The sequence below is a fragment of the Eutrema salsugineum genome, unplaced genomic scaffold (genome assembly GCF_000478725.1).
Source record: "Eutrema salsugineum unplaced genomic scaffold, Eutsalg1_0 scaffold_3, whole genome shotgun sequence".
Taxonomy (NCBI): domain Eukaryota; kingdom Viridiplantae; phylum Streptophyta; class Magnoliopsida; order Brassicales; family Brassicaceae; genus Eutrema; species Eutrema salsugineum.
The window spans coordinates 249,031-263,868 of record NW_006256756.1 but is presented as its reverse complement, the minus strand read 5'-3'; the positions used below and the strand labels follow the sequence as shown (position 1 = coordinate 263,868).

Sequence of the window (14,838 nt, the reverse complement as noted above, 5' to 3'; positions counted from 1 at the left end):
CCATAGGTCCCATACAATGTAAAATTTTTTTAACACAAAATAAATACGCTAAAAATAACATCGAAATCTAGAGATTTTTTTTCCTACTTCACTTCATAGTTTGGTAACTGAAAATTATGTCCACCTCAGATTAATATCAGAGGGGTGTCATCATGTAGGATAATGATAACTAGTGATTTAGTTATCACTAGAGTTATAGACGGAGCGATCAGAATGTATTATGGACAAGAGTGAAACACTATGAACTCACGCCGCCGTTAAAATGGTGGTGCGAGAAAACTTAGAAAACATAATAGTTTGGTGGTATTATTTATTTATTTTTGGTAAACCTTTGTAGAACAGTTTATGCCGCTCGCTATATGATCTTTCATAGTTTCGAGTGAAGATAAAACACTCTAGTCGATATATCTTCTAAACTCTAAATGACCGGTAATTAAAGCGAGATCTGGCCATGATGCAAAATATCACAATACTGAAACCACTGACCAGTCTAAGACAAAGAAAGAAACATAGCATCAAACGACTTGTTACAACTAAATAAAAGACTTCACTTCGACAACTACCCGGTATTTCAAACAATCTATGCCCTTGTCTATATGTAATTGATCTTTAAAAATAGAGGAAAGCCAAAGACGCACAAAATAACATTTCAGAGGTCGAATGTGAAGACTTTTTGGGTTATGGTCGTCCTGCAATGGCTAGATAAAGACAGACAACTGCAACCCATTGCTTCAACCAACCTGAAACATCAACAAATCCAAATAATCTTTTAAGGGTCTTTCTTTACACGGGAGCAAACCTATATCAAAAGATATTGGCCTATATGCATTAACCAAATGAACTTTAAATATGGCCCCGAATTATATGACATGGTCATAGATGCGATAGTTAATTAGATCTTTCCGACAACACAATGTATTGTATTAAGAAATTATCCTCGAGAATCTGGAGTTTACATGAAGTACCGGACTCCAAAAGTAGGAACAATTCAAGCCTTGTCTGTAAGTTGATATTACTTACCAATTTATTACTGACACCTAACAGCAGACTAAAGCGGTCAACCCTTAGTTATTGGCAATATATTGCCTGATCGATATGCGGAGGAATTTGCTTGATCTCCGTTCCAAGCTCTTGCTCAATCCGGTACCTACAAAAAAAGTAAGACTAAGGTTAAGAACCGCAGTAGGCAACAGGACCTAAAACCAGTTACGAGATTAGAAGACATACAGGTTGAAGCGGTCCTCATAGGTGATAAGATTCACAGCTAAACCAAGATGGCCAAACCTTCCTGATCGACCAACCTGAACAGCAATCGGGTATCCAAATCAGATGGCCATCAATCAATATGTAGACATGTAGTACAACGTAGACAGTTGATTTTCAGCTTACCCTGTGGAGATAAGTTTCTGCATTCTTTGGGAAATCAAAGTTAATCACCACATTGACTGCTTGAATGTCAATTCCACGTGTGAAGAGGTCTGCAGCAATCATCATCAAATCATTAATTATTCAGGTGAAGGTCTTAACTCATTTCCAAAAGTCAAAATAGTAAAGCCAGTGTAACTTGATCCTCGAAGGCCTTCACTAAAGCCATTTTTGAGTACATAACTGAGCATTTTATTCATTGTGGTCCTGCAATAACAATAACAATACTTAGACATACCAGTACACACAAGATTCCGGCATGCACCATTGCGAAAGTCATGGAACACTCTGTTTCGGTGGTCTTGAAGCATCTTTGCATGGATGTAAAAGCACGAATACCCAAGTTCTGTAATTTTCTTAGCTAAGAGCTCCACACGGTTCACAGAATTGCAGAATATGATCGATTGGTTAATTTGCAGCTGAAGATGAAGAAGAAGAAGGAGAGTAAATGCCAGCTAAGGAAAGAAATAAATCAACCAATACTTAGTTCAGGTCTAACCTTGGAGAATAGTGTATTCAGGCAATGAATTTTCTGACGTTCTTCAACGAAAGCATAGAACTGGGTGATACCCTTGAGCGTAAGTTCATCCATGAGATTGATAATATAAGGATTCGTCAGAAATCTATCCTTGAAATCCTTGACAGTGACAGGGAACGTGGCTGAGAACATCAAAATCTGACGATTTTGCGGAAGAAAGCTGATCAAGTGTTCCACTGAAGGTTGGAACTCTTGTGATAAAAGCTTATCAGCCTGGAGAACAGATTCATGTTTAAATTAGATTCAACGAAACCATGACAGTATTGCTACAGCTTGCAAACAGTGGAAACAAATAGTTAGGTAAGAAGAAACTTAACAGCAAAAATACAAAGAAAGCATACCTCATCCATAACGAGCACGGAACAATCTTTTAAAACACATACACCTTTCTTGGCAAGATCCAGAATTCTCCCAGGAGTTCCCACAAGTAAATGGACAGGCTGATACAAACGCATGATATCATCTTTCAGACTGGTGCCTCCGGTGGTCACCATGACTTGAATCTTCAAATGCTTCCCAAGCTCCTTACACACTTGTGATGTCTGAAGGGCTAACTCTCGAGTTGGAACAATTATCACAGCTGCAAACAAGACAGGTATAAGCGAAAAAACTATATTAGAAAGAAAAAAATGGTAACTCCTTAAGGAAAACATTGCAGGCCACATGAAAAATCAATAGCTAGTAGATGGCAGAATTTCAAATTGATTTGTTCGCATCCTATCATATCCAAGAATCAACTGATAACATGGTCCAGAGAACAGTTACCTTGAATAACGTTGTTATCTTGGTCAATTTTTTCCAAGACAGGAATACAAAAGGCGGCTGTCTTCCCAGTCCCGTTCTTTGCTCGGGCAAGGATATCTCTACCAGTTAAGGCAATGGGAATACTCTCTTCTTGAATAGGAGAAGGTCTTTCAAAACCCTTCTCGTATATTCCCATGAGAAGTTCCCGCTTCAAAAAATAATCTTCAAACTCGTTTCCCTTTGTGGCTGTCACATCCTGAATATAATAACAAGTGAAAAATGATGCTACTGTCATCCCACGCAAACCCAAAATTGAATCGGTCTAACAAATAGATTCTGACGCAGTTTTGTAATAGAAACATAACACAAGAGCTTCTTTGCCATGGTTAAAAGGTAGAAAAGTAACATCAACAATAATGGGTTTACGTATTAAGCAATCAAATAAGCAAAACACCTTTCTGCAGAACACAACAACCTCTGAGACAGATGAAGAATCAGTCTATATACGGTTCCTTAATGTGCAAGGAAAAAGTAAACAAGGGCGAAATCATATTTTATCCTCCTTCGTCCAAATTCTGAATCTTACCTCTGTTCTGTAGCGAGTATCAGGTGCAGGTAGCTTTAGCCTCGCTTTCCAGTCTTCCGAACTGACGAGCAAAGAAAAAAGCATAATGAATATAACACAGGCCTCTCTAACTTCAAGACAAAGAGCTTGATCACACGAACAAACATGAAACGCGCACTAAACAGCTCAATGCCATTCGCTTTAACTCAATTAGAAAGATTGAAAGCAATCACATCCAAGATGTCTAAAACTTGAACAAGCAACATCAAGAGAAAACAGAAGGTACTAACTTTGTGTCGATAGCTTCGGACTGAACAGTTTTCTCAACTTCTACAACTGCATCGCCGTTACTGTTACCGGCGGAGATCTGGGGTCTTCGAAGCCATTGTTGTTGTTGTTGTTGTTGGTATTGATGTTGTTGATGCGGCTGCGAAGTCGCTTGCTGAAACTGTTGTTGGTGATTCTGCTGCGCGTAACCGCCGCGCTGAACGTACTGTGGCGGCGGCTGTTGTTGATAAGTAGGCCGTGATTGGAAATTAGGGTTAGGGTTAAAGGCTCCACGGCCAGCGCCAATCCCAGGAGGATACCTTCCTCGGTTGTTGTTGTTGTTGTTGTTCATCACGAGCTTTTCTTCTCGATCTCTAAAACGCTAATAGAACCAAACTCTGCCTACGGAGGGATCTGTACAGCAAGAGACTACAACGTGTAGGGTTTCCTACGGTAACACAAAACCTAAGGACAATGACGAGCTATTGACAAAATCGCGATTGAATTACACAAAAAAAAAGAGAAGCTATTCTGGAGAAATCTAGGGTTTGGAGACCACAAAATCGGGGGTAAAGAGTAGCAGATCTGGAAAATAAAAGTCCAAAATCAAGCGAGAATGATAAATAGAGAAGAAATGTCGAAAGAGGTCCACGCGAGGAAGGAGAGAGGATAATCACTATTGAGAAGAAGGTTCTCGCTTGAAACGAGAGAGAGACAGCGCGTTGGTAGAGAAATCTCTCTCTGTCACTTAAAATATTATTATAACAACAGTTTTGTGATTTGGTCTTCCTTTCTTTGGCACACGGTCAGGGGCGGGCTGGTGGGAGACGGAGAGGGGAGAGAAGATACTCGGCCTTGGGCTTTGAGGGTTTCAATTTTTTTCTTTTTTCTGAAATTCATAAAATTGCCCAGTATTTCCTTCCTTTTATAGATTCACTGACCACTGCCTTTTTTTTTTTTTTACAAATTCATCCATTACTTCATTTTCTACAGAATCACCCCTTACATTTTAAAAAAATATTAATACATTAAGATATTAGATGACTTCCGGCACTATAGCATGTATATATATATTATATACTAACTATGAAGTTCCCTCACTCTCCAATCTAGTGGCGGACCCAGAAATTTTTTTAACTTGTGTCAGAAAATAATTATAATATTAATAATTAATATTTTATTAAATATAAAAAACTTTACAAAATTATTATACCCTATAAAACTATTCTACGATCTTTCATATCCTGAAATATTTTAATAATATACTTATTTGTAATAGTCTAGAATACATATGTCTCGACAAAATAAATTAAATAATCATTCAAAAACTGATTTCTATATCCGATTGCGTTCATATGCACGATCGAAAATATCTCTCCACAATTGCAGTAACAACAGACAAAAAAAAAGACTACATAACAATTGAAATAAAGACATATTCCATGATTTTTTTTTAGCATTTTTTTGTTTGAACATTAGACTTATTTAATGAAAAATGAGATATATATATATATAGTATTATAAAGACTTAATTATGCCATAATTTTATTGATATGAGTCTCTTAATAATACTATTCCATTGTGTCTTATTTAATGAATAATGAAAAGTATATATAGAATTGCAAAGATTTAATTATGCTTATAAACTACCAGAGACACTTAAATTTTTCTTTTAATTATGTATAAAAAGACCTAATTTATAATAGGTGAGTTTTAGTTAAATATTTAATGTACTTTACCAAAAATAGAATTTAAGTGATGACACAGCATCGTGTGTCAAATTTGATAAGGGAAACAAAAAGGTGAGCTAATTAAGTTAATTACAAATTTGTGACCGTAAAAAGAAAAACAAAAGCAAAATTATACTGTGTCAATTGAGACAGTATATTTATGTGTAGATCCACCTCTGCTCCAATCCATAACATATTGTGAGATTTAAGAAACATCAGAAGAAACATCATTAAGTGGTATTAATATTTCATCATTTTGTTTCATTTAGATATGAAGACTTCCACGTTTTCAAATATATGGATTTTGACAAGATCTGATCGAGAAGTGAACAATTCGTATTTGATAATATACCATAAAAACATGAAAGCATTTTTCAGGAGAAACTTCATCAAATTAGTAAAATCGTTTGTAATCATCAAAATGGATGGAATCTATATTGTGAAACTAATCCTGAAAAAAATTTTCAAAAAAAAAGAAATCAGCAAAAGACTTTCAAGTTTCAAACATGGAACATGTAGCGAAAATGTAAACCAATTTTGTTTTTACTAACAAAGCCATAATTAAAATAAAAAATCGTGTGATTGAAAATGGTAATAGACATAAATACCCTTATTGTTTTGTTAAAATCACAAAATAACCTTCAAAATCTCGCATAATCTCCGCAGTCGCATAGCTCTCGCCGAATCCCCTGAGAAACCTCTTCTTCCGCCTTCTCCTTAGCGATTTCGAGCTCTTATAATCGTCGCCGTCTTCGTTTATCTCCGTCACGGTGAGTTTTCTCGTTGTCTGAATCCTCTTAAAACCCAAAAGGATATTTATTTTAGCTTTTCAAGTGAAATGTATCTGCCCAAAATGACTTGCATTTGAACTCTTTTATAATCCTTTTCATTAGCTAAACCTTCCCCTGAGCTCTAAAGCCCTAAGTTCGGAGCCACGACGAGCAGACAGCTGTTCTGTTTGGCCGGTAAGAGAATGGCGTCGATGATGTTTACCGATTGCTCCTCTTCCACCACGTCGCGTCTCATCCTTTCGAACCGCCGCAGCGGCTCTATTCTCCTCCGTCAGTGCGTCGGCCAACTCCGCCTAAGGACCACTCCGTCTGGCCGTGGTTTCTCTCTCTCCATTCGCTCCTCTTCTTCTCCGTCTCCTGCCACTTTAGGTATAACACACTCAACCTGATTGCGCTTTACACAGACATTTTGGAAATTCCAGTATTGTTCTTGTCTGAGAAAATTGAGTTATTGTTCTAGATTTTCTTTTCAATTATTCTCTTCTTTGATCGGAATCATAAGATTGCTTTTCTCGACAGTTGATGGAAAGGCTGTGGCAAAAACCATTAGAGATGAGATCACAGTCGAGGTTTCAAGAATGAATGAATCAATCGGTGTGGTTCCTGGTTTAGCAGTAATACTTGTTGGAGACAGAAAAGATTCCGCAACTTATGTGAGGAACAAGAAGAAAGCTTGTGAATCTGTTGGAATCAAATCGATCGAAGTTCGTCTTCCTGAAGATTCCTCAGAAGAAGATGTTTTGAAATCTGTCTCAGGCTTCAACGATGATCCTTCTGTCCATGGAATCCTTGTTCAGCTGCCTCTACCATCGGTATTTTCCCCCACTCAACCAAAGTCTCTACCTTTGATCATATTCATAACTAAAAAAACAAATAGACAGTGATTTACAACATAGTTTTGTTTTGGGGATATGTTATGTAAATGCAGCATATGGATGAGCAGAACATACTGAATGCAGTTAGTATAGAGAAAGACGTTGATGGATTTCACCCACTAAATATTGGAAGGCTTGCCATGCGGGGAAGAGAACCCTTATTTGTTCCGTGTACTCCAAAGGGATGCATTGAGTTGTTGCACAGATACAACTTTGAGATCAAAGGCAAAAGAGCCGTCGTTATCGGAAGGAGTAACATTGTTGGTATGCCTGCTGCTCTGCTACTGCAGGTAATGATGATACCTTTTAAAGACTAATGCCAATTATTTGTTTTTTGGTTCACTGGGGACATTTGTACAATTTTTGGTCTGTGTTTTGTACATGTAGAGGGAGGATGCAACCGTTACCATCATCCATTCAAGAACCAAAAACCCTGAAGAAATCACACGACAAGCTGATATCATAATCTCAGCTGTTGGGCAGCCAAACATGGTTAGAGGAAGCTGGATAAAACCGGGCGCAATCATCATCGATGTTGGGATTAATCCTGTCGACGTAAGTTAACAATTTGGAGATTTATAGTAAATGCAGTTATAATGGATAAAATCAGTCCAGTGTGTGACATTCATGTACTATGAACTGCAGGATCCAAATGCTCCACGCGGCTATCGCTTGGTTGGAGACGTTTGTTATGAGGAGGCTTGCACAGTTGCATCAGCCATCACGCCCGTTCCTGGTGGTGTAGGACCAATGACCATAGCCATGCTTCTATCCAATACCTTAACATCGGCTAAGAGAATTCACAACTTCCAGTGACGTTAGAAGAAGATTGATGGCCTTTTTTTTGGAATGAACAAGTCCTACTTTTTATTCGGATCCAATCGTTTGCTTTGGACTTTCATAAAATGTCCCTTTTTGTTGTATGAAAACCAAACATATGTATGTAGTTTAAATCGGGATAAATCCGACCGTATTTTGTCTTTCCCAATCCCTTAATAATACCTGTTTTACATTTATTTATTATTTTTGTTTTGTCAAGTTTTTTCAGATATTTATCTAACTGCACAAAAATCGGCGTAGATGGATTAGGGCACGTCCGTGGCAAGGAAGAAACAGTATATTTGCTTCTTCTACAAGGAACATAAATATCGCTTGAGGCTTGAGCGTCGTTGGTTCCTACTATTCTTCAGGTTCTTTCCGATCTTCATTGTCTTATTCTCTCTGTTTGGTTTTGTTTAATTGTCTGGAAACAATTCTACTTAAACCCTAAGTTGGAAGCCACGACCGAGTAGCAGTCTATAATGGCATCGTTGATGTTTGCCGATTGTTCCTCCTCCACGACGTCGCGTATCATCCATCCAAACATCCGCAACGGTTCTTTCCTGCCCCGGCGGTGCATCGACCAACTCCGATTACAGACCACCACTTCTGGTCGTGGCTGCGCTCTCTCCATTCGCAGCTCTTCTTCTCCCACTCCTGGTTAGACGACTAAACCTTAGCACGAAATTTCAGTCATCCTCTTGATCAGTAATCGGAATCATGATTTTTTCTTCTTTTCTCTTCAGTTGTTTCCACGTTAATTGATGGATCGGCTGTGGCAAAACCGATTAGGGATGAGATCAGAATACAAGTTTCAAGAATGAAGGAAACAATCGGCGTGGTTCCTGGTTTAGCAGTAATCCTTGTCGGGGACATGAAAGATTCCGCAAGATATGTGAGGAACAAGAAGAAAGCTTGTGAATCTGTTGGAATCAAATCATTGGTAGTTCGTCTACCTGAAGATTCCTCAGAAAAAGATGTATTGAAATCTGTCTCAGGCTTCAACGATGATCCATTCTGTCCATGGAATCCTTGTTCAGCTGCCTCTACCATCGGTAAACAAAAAAAAAAAAGTCTCTACCTTTATGTATAACTTAAAAAATAATAATAGACAGCATGAATAGTTAGTTTTTGGGATGTTGTGTATATATGCAGCACATGGATGAACAGAACATACTGAATGCGGTTCGGATAGAGAAAGACGTTGATGGATTTCACCCACTAAACATGGGACAGCTTGCCATGCGGGAAAGAGAGCCCTTATTCATTCCGTGTACTCCAAAAGGATGCATCGAGTTGCTTCACAGTTACAACGTTGAGATCAGAGGAAAGAGAGCTGTTGTTCTCGGAAGGAGTAACATCGTTGGTATGCCTGCTGCTCTCTTACTCCAGGTACTCATGATACCTACCTGTGAAAAAAGATTCCATTTTTCTGGTTGCGACATGTGATGATAACACTATAACTAGTTACAATCTTTGGTCTTTGTCCATGTAATAGAGGGAGGATGCAACCGTTAGCATTATCCACTCAAAAACCAAGAACCCTGAAGAAATCACACGACAAGCTGATATCATAATCGCAGCCGTTGGGCAACCAAACATGGTAAGAGGAAGCTGGATTAAACCAGGTGCAGTCGTCCTCGATGTTGGGACTACCGATGTCGACGTAAGTAAACAATTTTGACATTACGGCAATGGAGGGATAATGGATTAAAAACCAATCAATCATGTATGTGACATTCATATATTATGAACTGCAGGATCCAGATTCTCGAAGCGGCTATCGCTTGGTCGGAGACGTTTGTTACGAGGAGGCTTGCAAAGTTGCATCAGCTGTCTCACCTGTTCCTGGTGGTGTAGGACCAATGACCATAGCCATGCTTCTATCCAACACCTTGACATCGGCTAAAAGAATTCACAACTTCCACTGAAGATTGCTGGCCTTTTTGGAATAGACAAACAATCATCTTCTGGTTTTTGAAGCCAATGGTTTGTTCTGGTTTTTGAAAAAGCGAAGTCGGAGGATAGAAAGTTGTCTTTTAACAATTTCTTTACTTCTTCTCGGGTCTGTCCGTTCTTATTATTTGATCTAGTTTACACTTATCCAGAAAATGAATACATCCCCATTGAAAGGGTGGTGAGTCCCATGTTACAAATTCTAAAACTTTTCTCCTCTATGCTTCAAACATCCTACAAAAACATATTCAAGAGAGCACAAATCAATCAGCAACAGGTTCGACGGAGATCTATCCCGGCTTCAAAATAATCTATCCCAGCTTCGTTCTTCTCTCCCTTCTTCCTGAGTATCGAAATCTGTTCAAGGAAACAACAAGAGACCCAATGATCCTAAACTTAGTTTTCAAGCTCCACCTTTAAAGCTGACATTTTATTCTTTTGGGTATCTAAATCAAGGCAATACCTTTGGCTTCTTTATAGAGTTCCCATAGTATCCTATTCCAAATGATAGTGACGAATAAGCAGCAGCCATCTCGATAGCATTCAGCTCTGGTTTACTTCCAGGGACCTTTAGAATTAAATCATAATGATTAAAGCAAGATTCACAACCTACAAAAAGAAGAAGCAAGACTTTATTAAATCTTGTGCTTACAGCTACAGAAGCATCTGCCTGAACCACTAAAATTCCAGCAGTTTTGTCAGTAATTCCACATTCTGAGCCCTCTTGTTGCATCACGGAACGTAAAACCTTCATGGCCGCAGATGCTGGACCAGCCTGTGAACTAAGAGCATAAGAAACCCCTTCTTAGCTTGGATACAAAAGTGCAAAGCCACGCCAAAAAAAGAGCATAACCATTAAGAAAGGCTTGGGGATGTATACAGGGACAGTGAAGTACAACATTCCCTAGCTGCAAATCCTCTCATAAGATACTCTCCAGCTCCAGACACACAACATCCAACTAGAAATGGAGTTCCAAATGGTCCTTTAGAGGAAGCCCAGCAACCAGAACCATAAGTTGCTGCTAAACCTACGCGGCCGCTAATCTGAAATGCAATATCAGAAAACATGATAATCAGTTTTTCTTTCAGAAGACAAGAACTAGGATTTAATTGTTATTACCTTCATTGCAATACCACCACTTGAGGACCCACAAGCAATATGTCCTTCACTGTCAACACAAATAACGCCAACAGTATCCATGATCTTATCCTCATCTACTGCTGCGCAAGGTAATTGTTTCCCCTCACATGTTTCATCCTTGTCAATTTCCCTGGGCTGTTCTTCAGAAGAAGAAAGGTTATTCTCTGCCTCTACCTCAGAAAGCATAGTCTTGAACTTTCTCCACTGATTTCTTGCTCTCTCTGTAACCAGCCACTGTTTCAACATAAGATACTTAAAACATAATTCTCAGGGTATCAAACAACCAAGTGATTGACAGTAAGGCAAGAGAATGTGGGATTCTCAACCTGATCAGCTTCTGGGACACTTTCAGGCAAAAGAACATCTTTGGATTTGGCCCAACGTCGAGCTCCTTCACCAACCAACATCCTGGCGAGGTAGATCAGAAAGTTCAATGCTTGACGAAACAGATTCCATGCTGGGTTGTGATATCAGAACCAAGAAAGGCAATTCATTACATTGGAGGTATACGGCCTAATAGGGCTGAGCCACTCATCTGCTCCTTCAACAACAAAGCAGCAATCTTGATGGCATTTCTGACACCTGATCTACAGTTCATCGTCCAAAATCGTCAGAAATTCCATAAAATACTGTAAATCGATACACAAACTACAATGAGGAAGGTTGAGATAAGGGGTTTCAAAGTACCTGGAACTGCTCCAACGCCTCCAAACATCCCTGAATGGCCATCCATAAGACTAGCATCACATTCCACATGACCATCTTCTGTCAAATTAGAGCCTCTACCAGCATTTGTGCTCGGGTCGTCCTAATTTAACATGGGAATCGCTATAACAGTCAAGAAGCAGCTATGGCGAACACTAGAGTGTTTCTTCTTCTTCAACCAAGGAAAAAGGTCGAACAAGTACCTCGAGGACTTCAATGGCGGCTGAAACAGCATCTATGCACCCACCAGAATCCTAAATTCAACAAATAAAGCAAAGATCGCACGTCAAGGTATGGTATTCTGTATCATTCAGTCCATCGTACGTATGTAATTTAGATATTCGTATGCATTTGTCGTGATATCTATCTTTGATTCGAAAAAGAAATTGATTGTGTAAAGATAATCCAAAGAGAACCTGGCGAAGAATAGTTGAAGCGGCTAGGCAAGCGCGTCTCATAACGGATCTAAGAGCTTTCTCGCTAGCCGCCGCGTGATATCCGGCACCGACGTGAACCGCCACGAAAAAGCGTCGACTTTTATCTGCTCCGTCGCAAGCCATGGTTTTTCAGGCGAAACCCCTTTGGAATCGGTAGTTTTAACGCGAACGTGAAAACTCTGCACACCGTTCTTGAATCAGAGAGCCAAACTGAATTACAGAGGCAAACATCGTGCCGTTTTCAGAGATCCAATGCGTTGATAAATATTGTGAACATCATGCGGTTTTTTAATTCTTCTTTTTTTTACTGGAGACAAGTAAAACACCCTCAGCATTCGGGTAAATTACAGAAAATTGCCATCATTTCAGCCTCTGACTGACTAAACTCTTGAAGAAGAAGGGCAACGAGTCTCATCGTCTTTCTTTGCAATCCTTCTGACTTTGCCAAGGTAAGCCGATCTCTGGTCAACAGAATCATGATGCTATTTGAATACTCAATTCACAGAATCTGTCATCAATGTCGTTGGTGTTTAGCTGTTAGGCGGACTAGGGTTTGTTTGTGTTTACAGCATTGAATTTTTATGTTACTGATCGATCTGTGCATCTTCATGATTCGATTTAGGAAAAAGGAATTGGTGTTTGGTGGAACAGATCGATCCGATCTAATGGGAGGAGCTGAGCATGGACATGGAGGAGAAGGTGGCGATTTCAGAGCCAAAGTTTGGAGTATGTCTGGTGGGCCTTACTGTAGGCCCAAACATTGGCGTCGGAACACCGCCATAGCTATGTTCGGCGTTTTCCTTGTCTGCATCCCCATCGCCATGAAGTCTGCTGAGCTCGAGGTATTCTTCATTTCTTTATGAGTGAAAAGGGGAATGGCTTGGAGTTTGATCCTGGAAAGTATAATTTTTTTTCATTAGTATTTGGGTATATGGGAAGATAATTTTGTATTATCTTTGAGAAACTTCTGTAGCTTATCAGTTAATTGCTGCCTTGTCCTGCAAATTTGGATGTTTCTGATCATACAGTCTGTGTGAATCTATTGTAAAATATAGCTTTTGGTTTATATGTTTCATAAGCAGGCAGTCCCCAAGAACATTTTTAATCTGCTTCAGTGAAATTAACAACCTTTTCCTTCCTAATTCCATCTGTTATTTCATAAATTCTTAGTCATTGCCAATGATTCGTCGGGCATCAACTGTATCCGTGACCATATAAAGTGTAGAACATTCGTAAATGGTAACCTCTTTGTGACCATATAAAGTGTAGAACATTCGTAAATGGTAACCTCTTTGTGACATGATTTTGTCTTGCACCCTTTAATTCTCTTTGAGCTCTTCAAACCCTGTTTCCCATCGCCATGTTACTTTGCATCCTATCTTTGTTTGTGTAACAGCTCTGGAAGATTTTCTTGGTTAATTTTCTGTAGTTAGACTGAGAAATCTAATCTTCTAAACTCCTGCAACTTTAGTACTCCAAATATGGTTAAAGAGTGGTTTGGATGCAGATGATCGAGGACTTACATTTCTTATGTTTTCCGAATCAAAATAATGCTTGACTTGAGGCCCTTGTGATAAGAATTTAGCACTGATATTGTTAGGTGTTGTGTATGCTACTCTATTGTTTCCACTTTCTTGCTTGATGATCACGATTTGAGAAAAGCCTTGTTTTGATTTCAGCAAAGGCCACACATGCCTGTACGCCCAATTCCTTCACAGATATGGTGTAAGAACTTTGGAACCAAGGATGATTACGAGAAGGAGCATTAAAGCGTTTTCCTTGCTTTGAAGAAAACTCTTTTGCTTGGTCTCTTATTTGCAGACAATGTGAGCATGAAAAAAAAGAAAAAAAAAACCTTCCTAGATCTGTCGTTCATCTTTCATATTACTGTGAACATAATAATTTGTCTTTGCCCTTGCCATGTACAACACATGGAATCTTCCCAAATTCAGGAATTTTCATGTTATTCCAAAACTCAATTAATCAGCAGTATATATATGGGTCGGTTTTATCTTAAGGCAGAATCCATCTGGATTTTGAAACATCATTATGCGATTTTACTTTGACCTACTTTGGAATTAGTTAGTGCTTTAGGAATCTACGTTTAAAGGTACGCGACTCGGTTCATGGTATACCAAAATGCCTAATAGCTCGAATTTGCATTGATGTTCAATGAATGATCTTATTCTTATTCAGAACATCAAATGCAAATTCGACCTATTAGGCATTTTAGTATATCATCAATCAGTGATCTTATTCTTATCATGTCAACAAAAAAAATGATCTTATTCTTGTATTCGTTGTAGCATTTCGTTCTACAGAAGCCAAGTGTTTCTAGGTCATCCTAAAACAAGGACACAATACATCTTTCATCAAGAAAAACAGAAGCACTTTTATATACACGTTTTTCAAATGAGTAATATTACTCGTACTTTTGACTGTGATGGATTTGGAGGTTGTCGAGAAAACACCAAATACGTAAATCTTAAATGGTAGATGTTTAATTATTGTTTTTGCTGTGACAAGAAAAAAACAAAAAAAAATCATTATCGGAACCGAAGGCACTTTATTTAGAGATGAACGGTAGAAAATAAAAGAAGAAACAGTGGTTAGAGTTAAAAGCTGACGGTTTCAAGTCGCCGCAGCGAATAGTTTTTAAAGGATGGTTTTCTCTTACCGTTCTCGAATCTCAATTTTATTCTTTCCTTTCCTTTTCTTTAATTAATTTATTTATGTAGGACTACGTAATATTTTTTACCAGAGGCACACGTATGGGTACAAGCGGAAATACGACAACACGGAAACACGTGTCAATGATCTAACGGTGATTTGGTCAATGGTTTTT

At 38.7% G+C, this 14,838-nt stretch overlaps 4 protein-coding genes and 1 pseudogene across 5 annotated transcripts; 3 read left to right on the top strand and 2 right to left on the bottom strand.

Annotated features, from left to right (window-relative positions):
* Positions 1-510: 510 nt before the first annotated feature.
* Positions 511-4,405, bottom strand: LOC18015161 (DEAD-box ATP-dependent RNA helicase 8). Its single transcript, XM_006396199.2, has 10 exons — positions 3,563-4,405; positions 3,294-3,354; positions 2,729-2,963; positions 2,305-2,543; positions 1,925-2,176; positions 1,664-1,844; positions 1,390-1,478; positions 1,228-1,301; positions 1,021-1,147; positions 511-740 (listed from the first exon to the last, which is right to left on the bottom strand). The coding sequence occupies exons 1-9, from the start codon at positions 3,889-3,891 to the stop codon at positions 1,069-1,071; spliced, it is 1,539 nt and encodes a 512-aa protein (XP_006396262.1). The 5' UTR covers positions 3,892-4,405; the 3' UTR covers positions 511-740; positions 1,021-1,068.
* Positions 4,406-5,938: 1,533 nt separating this feature from the next.
* Positions 5,939-7,919, top strand: LOC18015213 (bifunctional protein FolD 4, chloroplastic). Its single transcript, XM_006396198.2, has 6 exons — positions 5,939-6,039; positions 6,163-6,429; positions 6,580-6,872; positions 6,989-7,225; positions 7,323-7,490; positions 7,581-7,919. Exons 2-6 carry the CDS (start codon positions 6,243-6,245, stop codon positions 7,749-7,751), a joined length of 1,056 nt encoding a protein of 351 aa, XP_006396261.1. The 5' UTR covers positions 5,939-6,039; positions 6,163-6,242; the 3' UTR covers positions 7,752-7,919.
* A 317-nt stretch (positions 7,920-8,236) lies between these two features.
* LOC18015212 lies at positions 8,237-9,685 on the top strand (annotated as a pseudogene).
* Positions 9,686-9,814: 129 nt separating this feature from the next.
* On the bottom strand, positions 9,815-12,202 carry LOC18014648 (putative threonine aspartase). 2 transcript variants are annotated; one of them, XM_024154275.1, is made up of 10 exons: positions 11,973-12,202; positions 11,760-11,810; positions 11,539-11,659; positions 11,400-11,438; positions 11,178-11,260; positions 10,831-11,085; positions 10,591-10,754; positions 10,363-10,492; positions 10,174-10,278; positions 9,815-10,067 (listed from the first exon to the last, which is right to left on the bottom strand). In XM_024154275.1, exons 1-10 carry the CDS (start codon positions 12,114-12,116, stop codon positions 9,978-9,980), a joined length of 1,182 nt encoding a protein of 393 aa, XP_024010043.1. In that variant the 5' UTR covers positions 12,117-12,202; the 3' UTR covers positions 9,815-9,977. The 2 variants fall into 2 exon arrangements, with proteins under 2 accessions (XP_024010043.1, XP_006396259.1); XM_006396196.2 differs by having other exon boundaries at positions 11,178-11,259; positions 11,349-11,433.
* Positions 12,203-12,326: 124 nt separating this feature from the next.
* LOC18015147 lies at positions 12,327-14,005 on the top strand. Its single transcript, XM_024154293.1, has 3 exons — positions 12,327-12,442; positions 12,616-12,835; positions 13,673-14,005. Exons 2-3 carry the CDS (start codon positions 12,659-12,661, stop codon positions 13,760-13,762), a joined length of 267 nt encoding a protein of 88 aa, XP_024010061.1. The 5' UTR covers positions 12,327-12,442; positions 12,616-12,658; the 3' UTR covers positions 13,763-14,005.
* The last annotated feature ends 833 nt before the right edge of the window (positions 14,006-14,838 follow it).

Bases quoted from the DNA above. Each gene is read 5' to 3' on its own strand.
- LOC18014648 (XM_006396196.2), bottom strand. From the start codon at position 12,116: ATGGCTTGCGACGGAGCAGATAAAAGTCGACGCTTTTTCGTGGCGGTT. The intron at 10,493-10,590 runs GTATACATCCCC...TTATGCTCTTAG, and splicing joins TGTTGTACTTCACTGTCCCT to TTCACAGGCTGGTCCAGCAT. The intron at 10,068-10,173 runs GTATTGCCTTGA...TTCCTTGAACAG, and splicing joins ACTCTATAAAGAAGCCAAAG to ATTTCGATACTCAGGAAGAA.
- LOC18015213 (XM_006396198.2), top strand. From the start codon at position 6,243: ATGGCGTCGATGATGTTTACCGATTGCTCCTCTTCCACCACGTCGCGT. The intron at 6,430-6,579 runs GTATAACACACT...TTTTCTCGACAG, and splicing joins TCCGTCTCCTGCCACTTTAG to TTGATGGAAAGGCTGTGGCA. The intron at 6,873-6,988 runs GTATTTTCCCCC...ATGTAAATGCAG, and splicing joins TTCAGCTGCCTCTACCATCG to CATATGGATGAGCAGAACAT.
- LOC18015147 (XM_024154293.1), top strand. From the start codon at position 12,659: ATGGGAGGAGCTGAGCATGGACATGGAGGAGAAGGTGGCGATTTCAGA. The intron at 12,836-13,672 runs GTATTCTTCATT...TTTTGATTTCAG, and splicing joins TGAAGTCTGCTGAGCTCGAG to CAAAGGCCACACATGCCTGT.
- LOC18015161 (XM_006396199.2), bottom strand. From the start codon at position 3,891: ATGAACAACAACAACAACAACAACCGAGGAAGGTATCCTCCTGGGATT. The intron at 2,544-2,728 runs GTAACTGTTCTC...TCTTGTTTGCAG, and splicing joins AGATAACAACGTTATTCAAG to CTGTGATAATTGTTCCAACT. The intron at 1,148-1,227 runs GTATGTCTTCTA...CTTTTTTTGTAG, and splicing joins TATGAGGACCGCTTCAACCT to GTACCGGATTGAGCAAGAGC.